The sequence below is a fragment of the Macrotis lagotis genome, chromosome 1 (genome assembly GCF_037893015.1).
Source record: "Macrotis lagotis isolate mMagLag1 chromosome 1, bilby.v1.9.chrom.fasta, whole genome shotgun sequence".
Classification (NCBI taxonomy): Eukaryota; Metazoa; Chordata; class Mammalia; order Peramelemorphia; family Peramelidae; genus Macrotis; species Macrotis lagotis.
In genome coordinates this window covers 64,178,574-64,191,412 of record NC_133658.1, presented here as the reverse complement: position 1 = coordinate 64,191,412, position 12,839 = coordinate 64,178,574, and the positions used below count along the sequence as shown (strand labels likewise).

The 12,839-nt window shown below is 42.0% G+C and overlaps 1 protein-coding gene across 2 annotated transcripts; it reads left to right on the top strand.

Moving 5' to 3' along the window:
* Positions 1-2,377: 2,377 nt before the first annotated feature.
* On the top strand, positions 2,378-11,655 carry PDP2 (pyruvate dehydrogenase phosphatase catalytic subunit 2). 2 transcript variants are annotated; one of them, XR_012471836.1, is made up of 4 exons: positions 2,378-2,472; positions 2,715-2,822; positions 3,159-9,063; positions 9,575-11,655. XR_012471836.1 is itself a non-coding variant. In XM_074202984.1 (3 exons), exon 3 carries the CDS (start codon positions 3,212-3,214, stop codon positions 4,814-4,816), a length of 1,605 nt encoding a protein of 534 aa, XP_074059085.1. In that variant the 5' UTR covers positions 2,378-2,472; positions 2,715-2,822; positions 3,159-3,211; the 3' UTR covers positions 4,817-11,655. The 2 variants fall into 2 exon arrangements, 1 of the variants encoding a protein (XP_074059085.1); XM_074202984.1 differs by having other exon boundaries at positions 3,159-11,655.
* Positions 11,656-12,839: the final 1,184 nt, after the last annotated feature.

Genomic DNA, 12,839 nt, shown 5'->3' with positions numbered 1-12,839 from the left:
ATGGGGCAGCTAGGTGGTGTAGTGGATAAAGCACTGGCCCTGGAGTCAGGAGTACCTGGGCTCAAGTCCAGTCTCAGACACTTAATAATTGCCTAGCTGTGTGGCCTTGGGCAAGCCACTTAACTCCTTTTGCCTTGCAAAAACCTAAAAAAACAAAACAAAAAAAAAGCCAAGAAAACTCAAAGAGGATCACAAAAGAGTCTGAAATGACCAAGCAACTGTTGTTGTATGCTTTTGTGAATGTTTCTTCCAGCCAGGAAGATTGGAAGTAGGAATGGAAACATAATGGAAAAGTTATCAATGGCTAGCTGCATTCTGGTGAAGATAGAATCAGAATTACCCATCAGATTTCCTTTGCATGAATGAATTATGCTGAATTCATTTTTTTTAGTTTATCCTATGTAGGGGCAGGAGAGAGGTGAGGATCAGGTCTAGGGGTATATGAATATAGTTTGGTAATGATTCTGCTTTGAGTCACTGGCGGTCAGGCAGGCAACAAGAATTTAAGAACTTGCTAAGTACTTATAGAACAGCTAGGAGCTACTGTGGATAGAGTCATGAAGACAGTTCAAATCCAGCTTCAGCCATTCACTATCTGTGTGACTCTGGCAAATCACTTTTTGCCTCAGCTTCTCATCTGTAAAATTAGCTGGAGAAGGAAATGGCAAACTACTTTAGTATCTTTGCCAAGGAAACCCTAAGTAGGGGCACAAAAAGTTGAAGATGACTGAACAGCATGTGCTCTTAGGCATTGTGCTAAACGATGATGATAATTTAAAGAAAAAGAAAGGCAATCAAAGAGCTTACATGGGGGGGAGGGGGAGAAGACAATATAAAAAAAAAGAGCTGAAAAGTGGAGAAGGGGAAATTACCGAACTTAGGCACTTCCTCTGTGTAGATACCATAAACTTGTGATGATTGGAAGAATTCTGAGATCCTTTTTAGACAATCAACAAGTATTTTTTAAGTGTTGACCTAAGGCGTGTGTGTGTGAAACCCCCTAGGTCATGCAGATGCCCTTTGTGCTGAGGAGTACAAGATGAAAGGGATGATGGATATATTTAGCATCTCTCTCCTGCAAGTCTTGCCAGGAACCTTAGAACATCAAGCTAGAGCAGAAGGTTGCAAGCTGGGGGTGCTGCAGTTTGTTTACCCCAAATCAGCAGGAGCCATAAACCGCTAATGAATCGAGTTCACAATCGGATAAGAGATGGAGGCAGGAAAGCAGAAGCCCCTTCCCCAAGATCCTTTGTGACCTCTTGGTGTGTTTGAGAAACGTTTGTGGGCCAGGAATATGGGGGAGGGAACTAAGGAGGAAGGAGAGAGAAAGATCAATGGTTATCAGATGTCCTTTGGATGAAGGAGGTAAAGGTATGCTGAATTTATTTTTTTATGCAATAAAGCTACTAGGATGATGACCTAGTAGGTCGCCTATGAATTCTGATGAAAGATACTGAGAGAATTAAGTGGAGGGTGTGGACAGAGCTCCAAAGTCATTTTATTTCGTCCCTAAATGGAGGGCACGGGGTAATGCCTTGCTGCAAGTCCCGGTACTGGGGCAGGGCTGGCATCTGAGGCTTTGGGAGAGCACGGTGTTCACGGGCGGGAAAGCCCGGGGGAGGCAGGGTTCTAAGACGCCACTTCCACGTGGGCATGGGATATCCGGAGATCATTAAAAAAAGGCAAAGCAAGATAAGCAACCGGGGGAGGCGGTGCCGGCAGCTTCGGGCCGGCCGGCGGGAAGTTGTGGTGCCAGGCCTGGCCGTGAGGGGGTTGGCCCGGGCCGGGGGCAGCTGCCAGGCCGGGGGCGGCCCTGCGGGCCGGGAAAGGCCGGGCCGAGTCCGCACTCCGCGGGTTCCCGCTAAGGAAAAGCGGTAACAAGCCACGTCTTCTGAGGGGATTTCCCAGCCAGCCCTTCCCTCGGGCCTCCGTGGCCCGCGGGCCCGGCCCGGCCTAGGCTTCCCCTCCGGCCCTGGGAGGACTTGGGGCGCGAGACAACGGGGCCGCGGGCGCGCCCGGCCCCCGAGGCGCGGAAAGCCCGCGCGTTACCCATTTGCAGTCACGTGTTCATCCCGGCCCCGGATCTCTCCCGGCCGCTCCGCTCTCCGGGGGCTGGGTCAGAGGTCACCGCGTGTGCGCCCCCCGCCCGGGTCCTTCCGCGTCAGCTTGGGGGGGGTCGGGCCTCGCGGCCGCGCCCTCGCCCCGCCCCCGCCCAGCTCGGGGAGGGGGAGAGGTGAGGCGAGGAGACGAAGCCTCCGGCCACCCTCGGCGGCCCTCCCCATTGGCTGCTGCCTCCAGCCGTCGCGGGCCGGCGCCTCCCGCTCGCCCAATGGCAGGGCGCGGAGGGGGTAAGGGGGCGGGCGCTGCGGCCCGCCTCCCCGGCCCTGCCGGGAGCTAAAAGGCGGGGGGAGGCGGAGCGGCCGCAGCAGCCGGGAGGCCCGGGAGCGAGCGGCGCCCGCGGGTGCGGAGCAGGTGAGGCCGGCGCGGGGAGGCCCGCCCCGGGGCCGGGGGAAACTGAGGCCTGCGGCGGGCGCGGGGTCACCCATGGGGCCATCAGCGTCGGCGACCCTCCCCTCCCCCTCTCCACGAGCTTGCGCAGACCCAGCTGTAAGGGCCCCTCCTCCCCTCGGCCTGAGGTCACCCCAAAGAAGCCCCTGTCCCCCCAGACTGGGGGCCCCACCACCCCGCTCCCATCCTGTGGCTTTCTCCAACAGATCCTGCCCTGGCACGGGTGCCCCTGGAGGCCCAGACCCGGTGCGGCCACCTGGAAGGAGGGAGGAGCCCGACCTTTGCCCGCTTCTGGCTGTGATGAGCCTCCAGGGGTAAGACTTAGGAACTTGACCTTTGGGGGGGGTTGAACCAAATTTTCCTTGGGTGAAAGTTGCCCAGCTTGACCCCCCCCTTCTGCCCCAAAACAGCACTTAAAATGTTTTGAATTCTTTTAAAGGGCAGTGAAACAGTTTCAAGCCTATTTTTATACATGTTCTATTTCAAGAATTGTCTTCTTGGGGCGGCTAGATGGCACCGTGGATAGAGTCAGGAGGACCTGGGTTCAAATCTGGCCTCAGACACTTAATAATGACCTAGCGGTGTGGCCTTGGGCAAGCCAAAAAAAAAGGATATCTTCCAACCCTTGCAAAAACTTCTTTACCTTTCAGATTGTAGAAGATCTGATTGTCCTGAAATCTCCCCATCCCGTCTTAATTTCATAATGTCTAGTACTGTGACCCGTCAGATTTTGAATTCAGCCAGAAACAGGCTTGCCACATTCCAAGGAAAAGGACATTTGTATTCAGGATGTGTCCAAAGCAGAAATAAGTTGAAAAGGAAGGTTTTTTCCAAAGGGCTGTTGGACTCCACAGCAGTAGATTGTGGACTGCACAGTAGTGGCTTTTTTCTTCAGAAAGCTTTCCGGCACACTTCCACGGAAGAAGATGACTTTCATTTGCAGCTCACACCTGCCCAGATAAGTGAAGTCTTGAGAGCTGGTGAATCATCACGGAAAATTCTTGAATATGAGAGCAAACTTCGCAATCCAGTGTTAAGGTTTGAAAGTAACCAGTTGGCTGCCAACTCTCCAATTGAGGACCGTCAAAGTATAGCATCTTGCCTTCAAACTAAAGGAATGATGTTTGGTGTCTTTGATGGGCATGGGGGCCACGCCTGTGCCCAGGCAGTAAGTGAAAGACTCTTCTATTATGTTGCTGTGTCCTTGATGTCTCATCAAACCCTGGAGATGATGGAGGATGCCATGGAGTATATGAAACCTCTCCTGCCAATCCTGCAATGGTATAAGCGTCCAGGTGACAGTATTTACAAGGAAGTCACTTCCATGCACTTTGAACACCTCCGAGTATATTGGCAAGAGCTACTTGATCTGCATATGGAAATGGGGCTTACCATAAAGGAAGCTCTAGCATATTCCTTCCAGAGACTGGATTCTGACATCTCTACTGAAATTCAGGCTCCCTTAGAGGATGAAATGTTGAGAAACCTCTCCTTACAGGTTGCCTTTTCTGGTACAACAGCATGTTTGGCTCATGTTGATGGGATTCACTTGCATGTGGCGAATGCTGGGGACTGTCGTGCTATACTTGGGGTGCAGGAGGAAAATGGAGCTTGGTCTTGTCTGCCCCTTACCCGAGACCATAATGTCTGGAACAAAGCTGAACTCTTAAGGCTAAAGAAGGAACACCCAGAATCTGAGGAGAGAACTGTTATCATGGATGATAGGCTATTGGGTGTTCTCATTCCTTCTAGGGCATTTGGAGATGTCCAGTTAAAATGGAGTAAAGAATTGCAGCAGAGTGTCCTTCAGAGAGGTTTTGATACTGAGGCATTGAATATTTATCGGTTTACTCCTCCTAACTATCACACACCACCTTATTTGACTGCAGAACCAGAAATCACTTACCACAAATTAAGACGGCAGGATAAGTTTCTTGTTATAGCATCTGATGGACTGTGGGATTTGCTAAATAATGAGGATGTGGTTAGGCTTGTTGTGGAGCACCTTGAGGAGGCTAGTAGGCAGAAACCTGAACTAACTGAGAAACCAGCTAATTTGGGCCTCATGCAAAGCCTCTTACTGCAAAGGAAAGCTAAAGGTATCCATGCCCCTGACCAAAATGCAGCCACTCATCTAATAAGGCATGCCATTGGATGCAATGAATATGGAGAGATGGACCAGGAGAGGCTTGCTGCCATGTTGACATTGCCAGATGATTTAGCACGGATGTATAGGGATGATATCACAGTTACAGTGATCTATTTTAATTCCGACTCAATTGACATGTTTCATAAGGGGAGTGAGTGAGTTTCTACCCCTTCCCCTGTCTATTGCAAAATTCATTATAAAAATTTTTTGTTTAAGCTGTCTTATTTGAATTTAACTTAAATGAAAAGTGTGTACAAATGTCTACTGAAATATTTTAACTTAATAGATTAAGCTAAAACAAGTTGAAGACTGGTTTAATATTTTCATAAGCACAAAAGAAACCTAATATGAATGAGGTCAAACTATGTATAACCTAGTTGAACAAAATAGGTTGGGTTGTTTGTCTTTTTAAAGAGTAATTTGAATTTGAGAAATTCCAGTCCTGATTAATGTTAATGCTTGGAGCTTTGAATTATGTGAAAATTGATTCTTGAGTCACATAGAATAAACTAGACCAGTAGTTTTGTTTCCCTCCATTTCCAGGCTACTATTGAATTCATCAGGCATAAATCTTACATTTTATTCATATTATATATTATACATATTATATTTATATCTGCAAACTTGGAGTCATGATTCACTGGATAAGGACTTAATGGGCTGTGAAGGGAATTTTTTAATATCCATGCGTGGTTTACAAAGCATACTATTTATACTTTGCTCTAGTCAGTATTATATAATATTTATACTGTTGTCCTTGTGAATACATTTTGTAATGACATGTCCTTTTTTTAGGTCCTGGAAAATTGAGTGTAGGAGCTTACAAATGGATCTCTGCATGTATGCCTTAAAATTTGTGGAACTTTTTCCCTACCCCCCCCCCAGCCCCCTTCTCCCTCAAGTGTAGGTAGTAGAATAATTATGCAAGTTCCAGCCTGATCATTTGAATAGATATCACCTAGCTTGTGGCAGAGACTTAAGTAGGCATAACCTCCCCTCTCTTGGCCTCTTAGGATCCATCTTACTTAATTTTTTTTTAGGTTTTTGCGAGGCAAATGGGGTTAAGTGGCTTGCTCAAGGCCACACAGCTAGGTAATTTAAGTGTCAGATCAGATTTGAACCCAGGTACTCCTGACTCCAGGGCCTGTGCTTTATCCACTGGGCCACCTAGCCACCCCCCCCCCCACTGCGCCACCTAGTCACCCCCATCTAACTTAATTTTTAAATTTTATTTTAAGACAATGGGGTTAAGTGACTTGCCCAAGGTCACACAACCAGGCAATTATTAAATCTCTGAAGTTGAATTCCAACTCAGGTACTCCTGACTCCAGGGCTGGTGCTCTGAGTCACTTAGCTGCCCTTAATTGATTACTTCTTAATGTAAGTCTCCCTGCTTTTACCTATCAGGATTATTCCCCCTACCCGTATCATTTTGACCAAACCTTCTCTTTGCTATTGCTGACAATTAAATGATGTTAAGGGGAAAAAAGTGGAGGGCTTGCTTTTCAGTTTTATGGGGACTTATCAGGCTTTTTGAATGCAAGATTTGAATTGAATTGTAGAGGACTGGGGTTGAGGTCAAGAAGACCTACTTTCAAACTCTTGTCTTTGACACTTGTTAGCTGGGTGACTTTGAACACATTTGAGTGTTCCATTGTAATGAAGTCCTAGAAAGTCTGATTCATGGAAACTCCTTCACCTATTCTGATATTTAAGAAGCATCTAAATGGTACTGTTCATCTCTAAATCCCTAGGGATTTACTTATAAGCTATATCAAAACTGGAACTAATCAGAATTTAAAACCTATAATAAGTTAGTGGTTGAACTCTAGGTCACAGATCCGGGGATTAAAATTGTCAGCCCAATACTTGAAGATGGTCTTTATCTGTATGCTTGTTTTTAGAATAGGCTAAATTAACAGCCAGTATTTCACTAGCCACTGCTCAGTATCAAAACTGAAGCACTAGTTAAAAGGTAGTATTTATTTGGCATTAGTTTTCACCTATAAGTTCTTTAATGTTTCATGGATATTCATTCTCTGGAGGGATTCCAAGCTTTTTCTTGTGCTCTTTATCCCCTCTCCTGAAAATGGAACTTTTTAGCAAGGGATGCTTGGTACAACTAAGAACAGGTCTACTTTACAAAGGTACCACTCTTTGTCAGTGTCCTAGGAGTGATCAGAACACCTGCTGTCTTTGGGTAACACAAGAACCTGAGGAATGTGAATGAGCCATCACACACACACACACACACACACACACACACACACACAAATTTTGAGAAACCAAAGGTTTAAAAAGCTAACACCTTGTGTTGCTCCCTCCACCCTCATTCAGAGCAGACAAAAGTGTCCCTCAATTAACTATGGAGTTTATATATCTTGGGCTTAATAAGGACCCATCCCTTTTGAACCTCTATTAGTCTGACTTGGCACTAACTTTTACTATTTATTTTGTTGTATTTATCAGATTATTGTATCCCTCATCCACTGATGTTGCGGATAGTAGTAAAGGGTTTGGAACATTTTATTGTTCTCCATTTTCTGTTCACCATGCTGTAAGACTTCATGTTTGTGGTCTTAGTTTTAACATGGGTTTGGTTCTGTAAGTAATAAAACTTAATTATGCATTTATTCAAAACAGTTACTGGTTTTGAACACTCATTTTTTTTCACCTAGGTAGATTTGATTCCTGATGCCCATGATAGCCTTAAAGTATCAACTAGCGTAGCTTGGGTTAATTTATTTCTGGGAACAATATTGCTGCGTCTGATGTCTTTGGTTTGACAAGAAAACACAACTGAGAATGCTGCTAGTATTGATATACTTCACGTAACTACATTTTTTTTAAGCTTACTAAAAAAATCAACATTTTTAGGGGGGCAGGGTCTTTAACAAAATTTCTATTTATAATCTTAGAGATTGTGCCATATTTGAGATTTTAGTTTAAGCACTTGGGATTATAAATATAACCAGCAGTTTATCCAGTTAGGTGATATGAATCTATCTGTAAAGAATCCAGACTTAACTGCAATAATGCACTTTGCAGGCAGCCTACCTGGAGATCCTATTTCTGAGATTCTCTCCCATTTGGTACACTTTCTCATGTTATAATCTTTGATCTGGAAGGATCAACCATAAGAAATGACTTTATAATTCATTGTGGGGATGGTTGTGAATATTCAACTTTCCAAATGTCTGTAGATGTCAAGGAAAAGATTTGTTTGCTCAAGAACAGTGCAACCTTTGGGTTAAAGAATTGAATCATGTCTGTTAGAAAACTTCAGCCTCATCCGAACCATGCCCTCAGCTGCTGTTTCACCTTCTCTGGCTTGTCTTTATGTTGGGACTATTAATGGTTTGGGAGGTTAGCAATAAAGGTCTTACCTAGGAGAGAAAGTTTTTTAGGACAATATTTTTGGATAGGAAGAAAAATTGAATATTACCAACTAGTGCAGTTTCCAGTGTTCTGCTGGTTTCATAATGTGAATGTACTTATAGAACTCACTTTGTTAATTTCTACTCTTAAAGGAAACACAGAAACAGCACAGCGATTTTTTAGGAGTCCAGATAGCTACCAACATTACTTTCTCCTCCAATTACAAGAACTTAATCAGAAGTCTTTGAAAAGGGGCAGCTAGGTGGTGCAACAGTTTACCTAGCTGTGTGACCTTGGGCAAGTCACTTAACCCCATTGCCTTGCAACAACAACAAAAAGTCCTTTGAAGCATTAGTTTTTGTGGGACACTAGCTATTACAGGTTTGTATTTATAAGGAGAGATGTCCTCATCACTGTGAATGTGAAATGTAATTTGATCAGATGTACTGACAATGAAGCACTTTCTAAAGGAATACATATCTTTATCTTAATTTCTCAGGCATTTACAAGTTTAACTTGCCATGGAGAAAACATAGTTGTCTTATTAAGAATTTACAGTATTGGTGAAAATTAACAATGCTCTTTAATAATTTCTGAAATTGTATTTGTTATACAACTATTCATATGACTGATTTTTTTTCTAACCATTGCAAATATTTAAATGAGCAACTTGTGAATAAAGTAGCAAAACTAATCTTGGCATTGGCAAAATTTTTTTTTTTAATACTGACTGTTTTAAGGCCTTACATTAATAGATTAGATTTGACCCTGGAAATTTTAATGGGCTGTACAAAATCTACTCTTAAGTTGAGTGGATACTCTGTGTACTGGTGGTTTAAAGGACAAGACAATCCCATTCCAAGTGTTTGTTTTTTTTTTTTTAGATTTTGCAAGGCAATGGGGCCAAGTGGCTTGCCCAAGGCCACAGGACTAGGTAATCACCAAGTGTCTGAGGCTGGATTTGAACTCAGGTACTCCTGACTCCAAGGCCATTGATCTATCCACTGTGCCACCCAGCCGCAGCCCAGGTATAGTGGACGGCCACTCAAGTTCTTGTACTACTAAATTATTATGTTGCTTTATTGTTTGGAAATCTCTTGATGATGCTATGTGATTACAACATAGCAGCTTCTTAGTGTAGGTCTTTGGCATGACCTGGAGAATGGTCTTACTCCTTCCACTCAGGTCTCATCACTAAGAGTTGTTCATTGAGTTTCTTTGAAAGTAACTGTAATCATTATTTTAAGGATCCAAGATTTTCATCTGTGAGAGTCCTCTTTTCTGATACAGATCATCACTGCCTGAATTTAATTAGGCCCCAAAAAAGATGTTGCCAATTTGAACGTAGTTGGTCCATAATCAGCTGATAGAGCCTGTCCTTGAGCCCATACTCCAGGTCTCTTCCAATTTAGTATTGCTATGTAAATACCAGCTATTCATCTATGAAAGTTGGAAAAGCACTGTTTAAATGTTTGTTGACTGACCTTTCAGGAAACAGGATCATCTTTCTCCAATTCATGTATTGTCTTTCCCCCTTAGGACTGAATTTTCTGCCTGCCTTAACTCTTAACCAAAGCTCCAGTAGAGGTCCATAATAGAGGACTTAACGTGGGCTTCTCTAAAAAATTAGATTCATGAAAGAAAAAGGCCATCTGCCCTCTGATCTTGTCACATGCAACTTTGATTAGTTATTGTTAAAGGATTCATTCTAATCAGTGGATTTTTTTATTTTTTTAAATTTTTTTTTATTATTGGGATAAAAACTCTCTGATAAAAACTGGGAAAATTGGAAGTTAGTATGGAAGAAGCTTAGATTAGACCAACACCTAACACCCTTTACCAAGATAAGATCCAAATGGTTACAGGATTTAGACATTAAAAAACAATACTATAAGCAAATTAGAAGATCAAGGACTAGTTTACCTGCCAGATCTATGGAAAGGGGAACAGTTTATGATTAAGGGAAGAGTTGGAGAACATCACCAAAAACCAACTACATGATTTTGATTATATTAAATTAAAAAGCTTTTGCACAGATAAAACCACTGTAACCAAGATCAAAAGAAATGTAGTAAATTGGGAAACAATCTTTACAACTAATGATTGACAAAGGACTCATTTCTAAAATATATAGAGAACTGAGTCATATTTTTAAAACAAAAAGCCATTCCCCAATTGACAAATGGTCAAAAGATATGCAAAGGCAAATTACAGACGAGGAGATCAAAGTCATCCATAGCCATATGAAAAAATTGCTCTAAATCATTAATTATTAGAGAAATGCAAATTAAAGCTTCTCTGAGGTACCACCTCACACCTCTCAGACTGGCCAATATGACCAGAAAGATAATGGTCACTGTTGGAAGGGTTGTGGGAAATCTGGGACACTGTTACACTGTTGGTGGAGCTGTGAACTCATCCAGCCTTTCTGGAGAGCTATTTGGAACTATGCCCAAAGGGCAACAAAAGTGAGCATACTCTTTGACCCAACAATACCACTACTGGTTCTATACCCTGAAGAGATGATGAAAAAGGGTAAAAATATCACTTGTACAAAAATATTCATAGAAGACCTGTTTGTGATGGCAAAGAACTGGAAATCAAATAAATGTCCTTCAACTGGGGAATGGCTTAGCAAACTGGTATATGTATGTCATGGAACACTACTGTTCTATTAGAAACCAGGAGGGATGGGAATTCAGGGAAGCCTGGAGGGATTTGCATGAACTGATGCTGAGTGAGATGAGCAGAACCAGAAAAACACTATTACCCTAACAGCAACATGGGGGCGATGATCAATCCTGAAGAACTCACTCATTCCATCAGTGCAACAATCAGGAACAATTTTGGACTGTCTGCAAAGGAGAGTGCCATCTGTTTCCAGATAAAGCCATGGAGTTTTAACAAATTTCAAGGACTATTCCCTTTAATTTAGGAAAAAAACATATCTTATTGTCTGATCCTGTTACCTCTTAGACTTCTTGTCTCTTCATTAAGGATATGATTTCTCTCTCATCACACTCAATTTGGATCAATGTACAACATGGAAACAAAGTAAAGTCTGACAGATTGCTTTCCGTGGGGGGGCGAATTGTAAAAGTCAAATAATATCTTTAATAAAAAAAATAAATTAAAAAAAATGTTGGTTGAATTGAATTATTTTCATGGAAGACAGTGTTGATTTGGGGGAAAAGAGGGTCAGAAGGTAGAACCACTACTTCAGTGGTCTGGAAAAAGCAATGGATTTAGAAGAAAGGTACTTGGGTTTGAATCCAGGTTCTACTAAAAAACTAATTGTGGGCTGGGAAGATGGGATTCAATCCTACTTTGGACACCTAGGGGAAGTAGGTAGTATAGGTCTGATAATCTTGACCTCAAATCCTTAGAACACTTACAAATTGTGTGACCTTGACAAGTCATTTAGCCATTGTTTGCCTCCATTTTCTCATCTGTAACTGAGAATAATAGCATCCACCTCCCAGGGTTGTTGTAAGGTTTATATATCTAACTTACCAGGTATGTAACTGTTATTTTATTTTATTTTTGAAATTTTCTTTATTTTTTTTTTTTTTTAGGTTTTTTTGCAAGGCAAATGGGGTTAAGTGGCTTGCCCAAGGCCACACAGCTAGGTAATTAAGTGTCTGAGACTGGATTTGTACCCAGGTACTCCTGACTTCAGGACCAGTGCTTTATCCACTACGCCACCTAGCTGCCCCTTCTTTTTCTTTTTAAATAAATCCATAAGTTCTGAATTTTTCCCCAAGCATTTAGTATCTTCCCTTCTTTCAGACTCTTGGAGAATTTATCCCTGAAAACTCAAAATTATCACCCTTAGCACAGACTTCCTCGTTTACTTAATCTACTGTAGTTATTCTAAACAACTTATTGTTTACAATTACATTTCATTATGGATTCTATTTCTATTTACTTCATGAATTATATAAGGGTCTATATTGCTGGAGTCCCAATACATTAGTCTTCACTTTCTTTGAGAAGAAAATCATTTATTATGGAAATTTTTGTGAGATCCTTTCAAGTTTTTATTCTCCTTGCTGTCCTCCTTCCATTTTTATCCATAACTATTCCAGGGATGATTTTGCTTAATTATATCTCATGCCAAGCTTTGTCAAACTTGTTTTTTCTTTTCATTGCTTCTAATTATTTTATGAGGCAATATTACTCATAGTTTTCTCCATCCTCTTCTAAGAACTTTCAGGCAAGTTTATGTTCTAAATTGATGTTTCCCTTGGCTGCAAGTTCTCTCCGCTTGGCAAAGATATCATCAATTTATTGGCTGAGGGTTTCCAGACTCTTTTTATTCACCTCATTCAAGTAATCCATTTACATTGGTCAACGTTCTCTAACAAATGACCATAAAGGGGTAAATGTCTATTCTTTTATCCATTTCCCATTGGTCAGTCTCAGCTCATTTAAATAGGCCATGTTGGAATTGCCTCATTTGTTTGCCATGTTTTCTTTGTTCTAATCTAACTCAGCATCACTTTTGATCTTTGTTCTATTACCCAGTTGTACATGAGCAGTTGATTTAGAAATGACTTCTACATCAGTAACCCTTTGTTTGCTATCTGTTAAAATATAATCAATTTCATTTTAGTGACGTTATTTGGCATTTGTAAGTGGTGCAGCTGGTTTTATCTTGAATCCAAAGGCATCAAAAACTATTATCCCATGGGATTCTTGGTCATTTCTTTGTTTTTTTTTTAGGTTTTTTTTTTTTGCAAGGCAAATGGGGTTAAGTGGCTTGCCCAAGGCCACACAGCTAGGTAATTATTAAGTGTCTGAG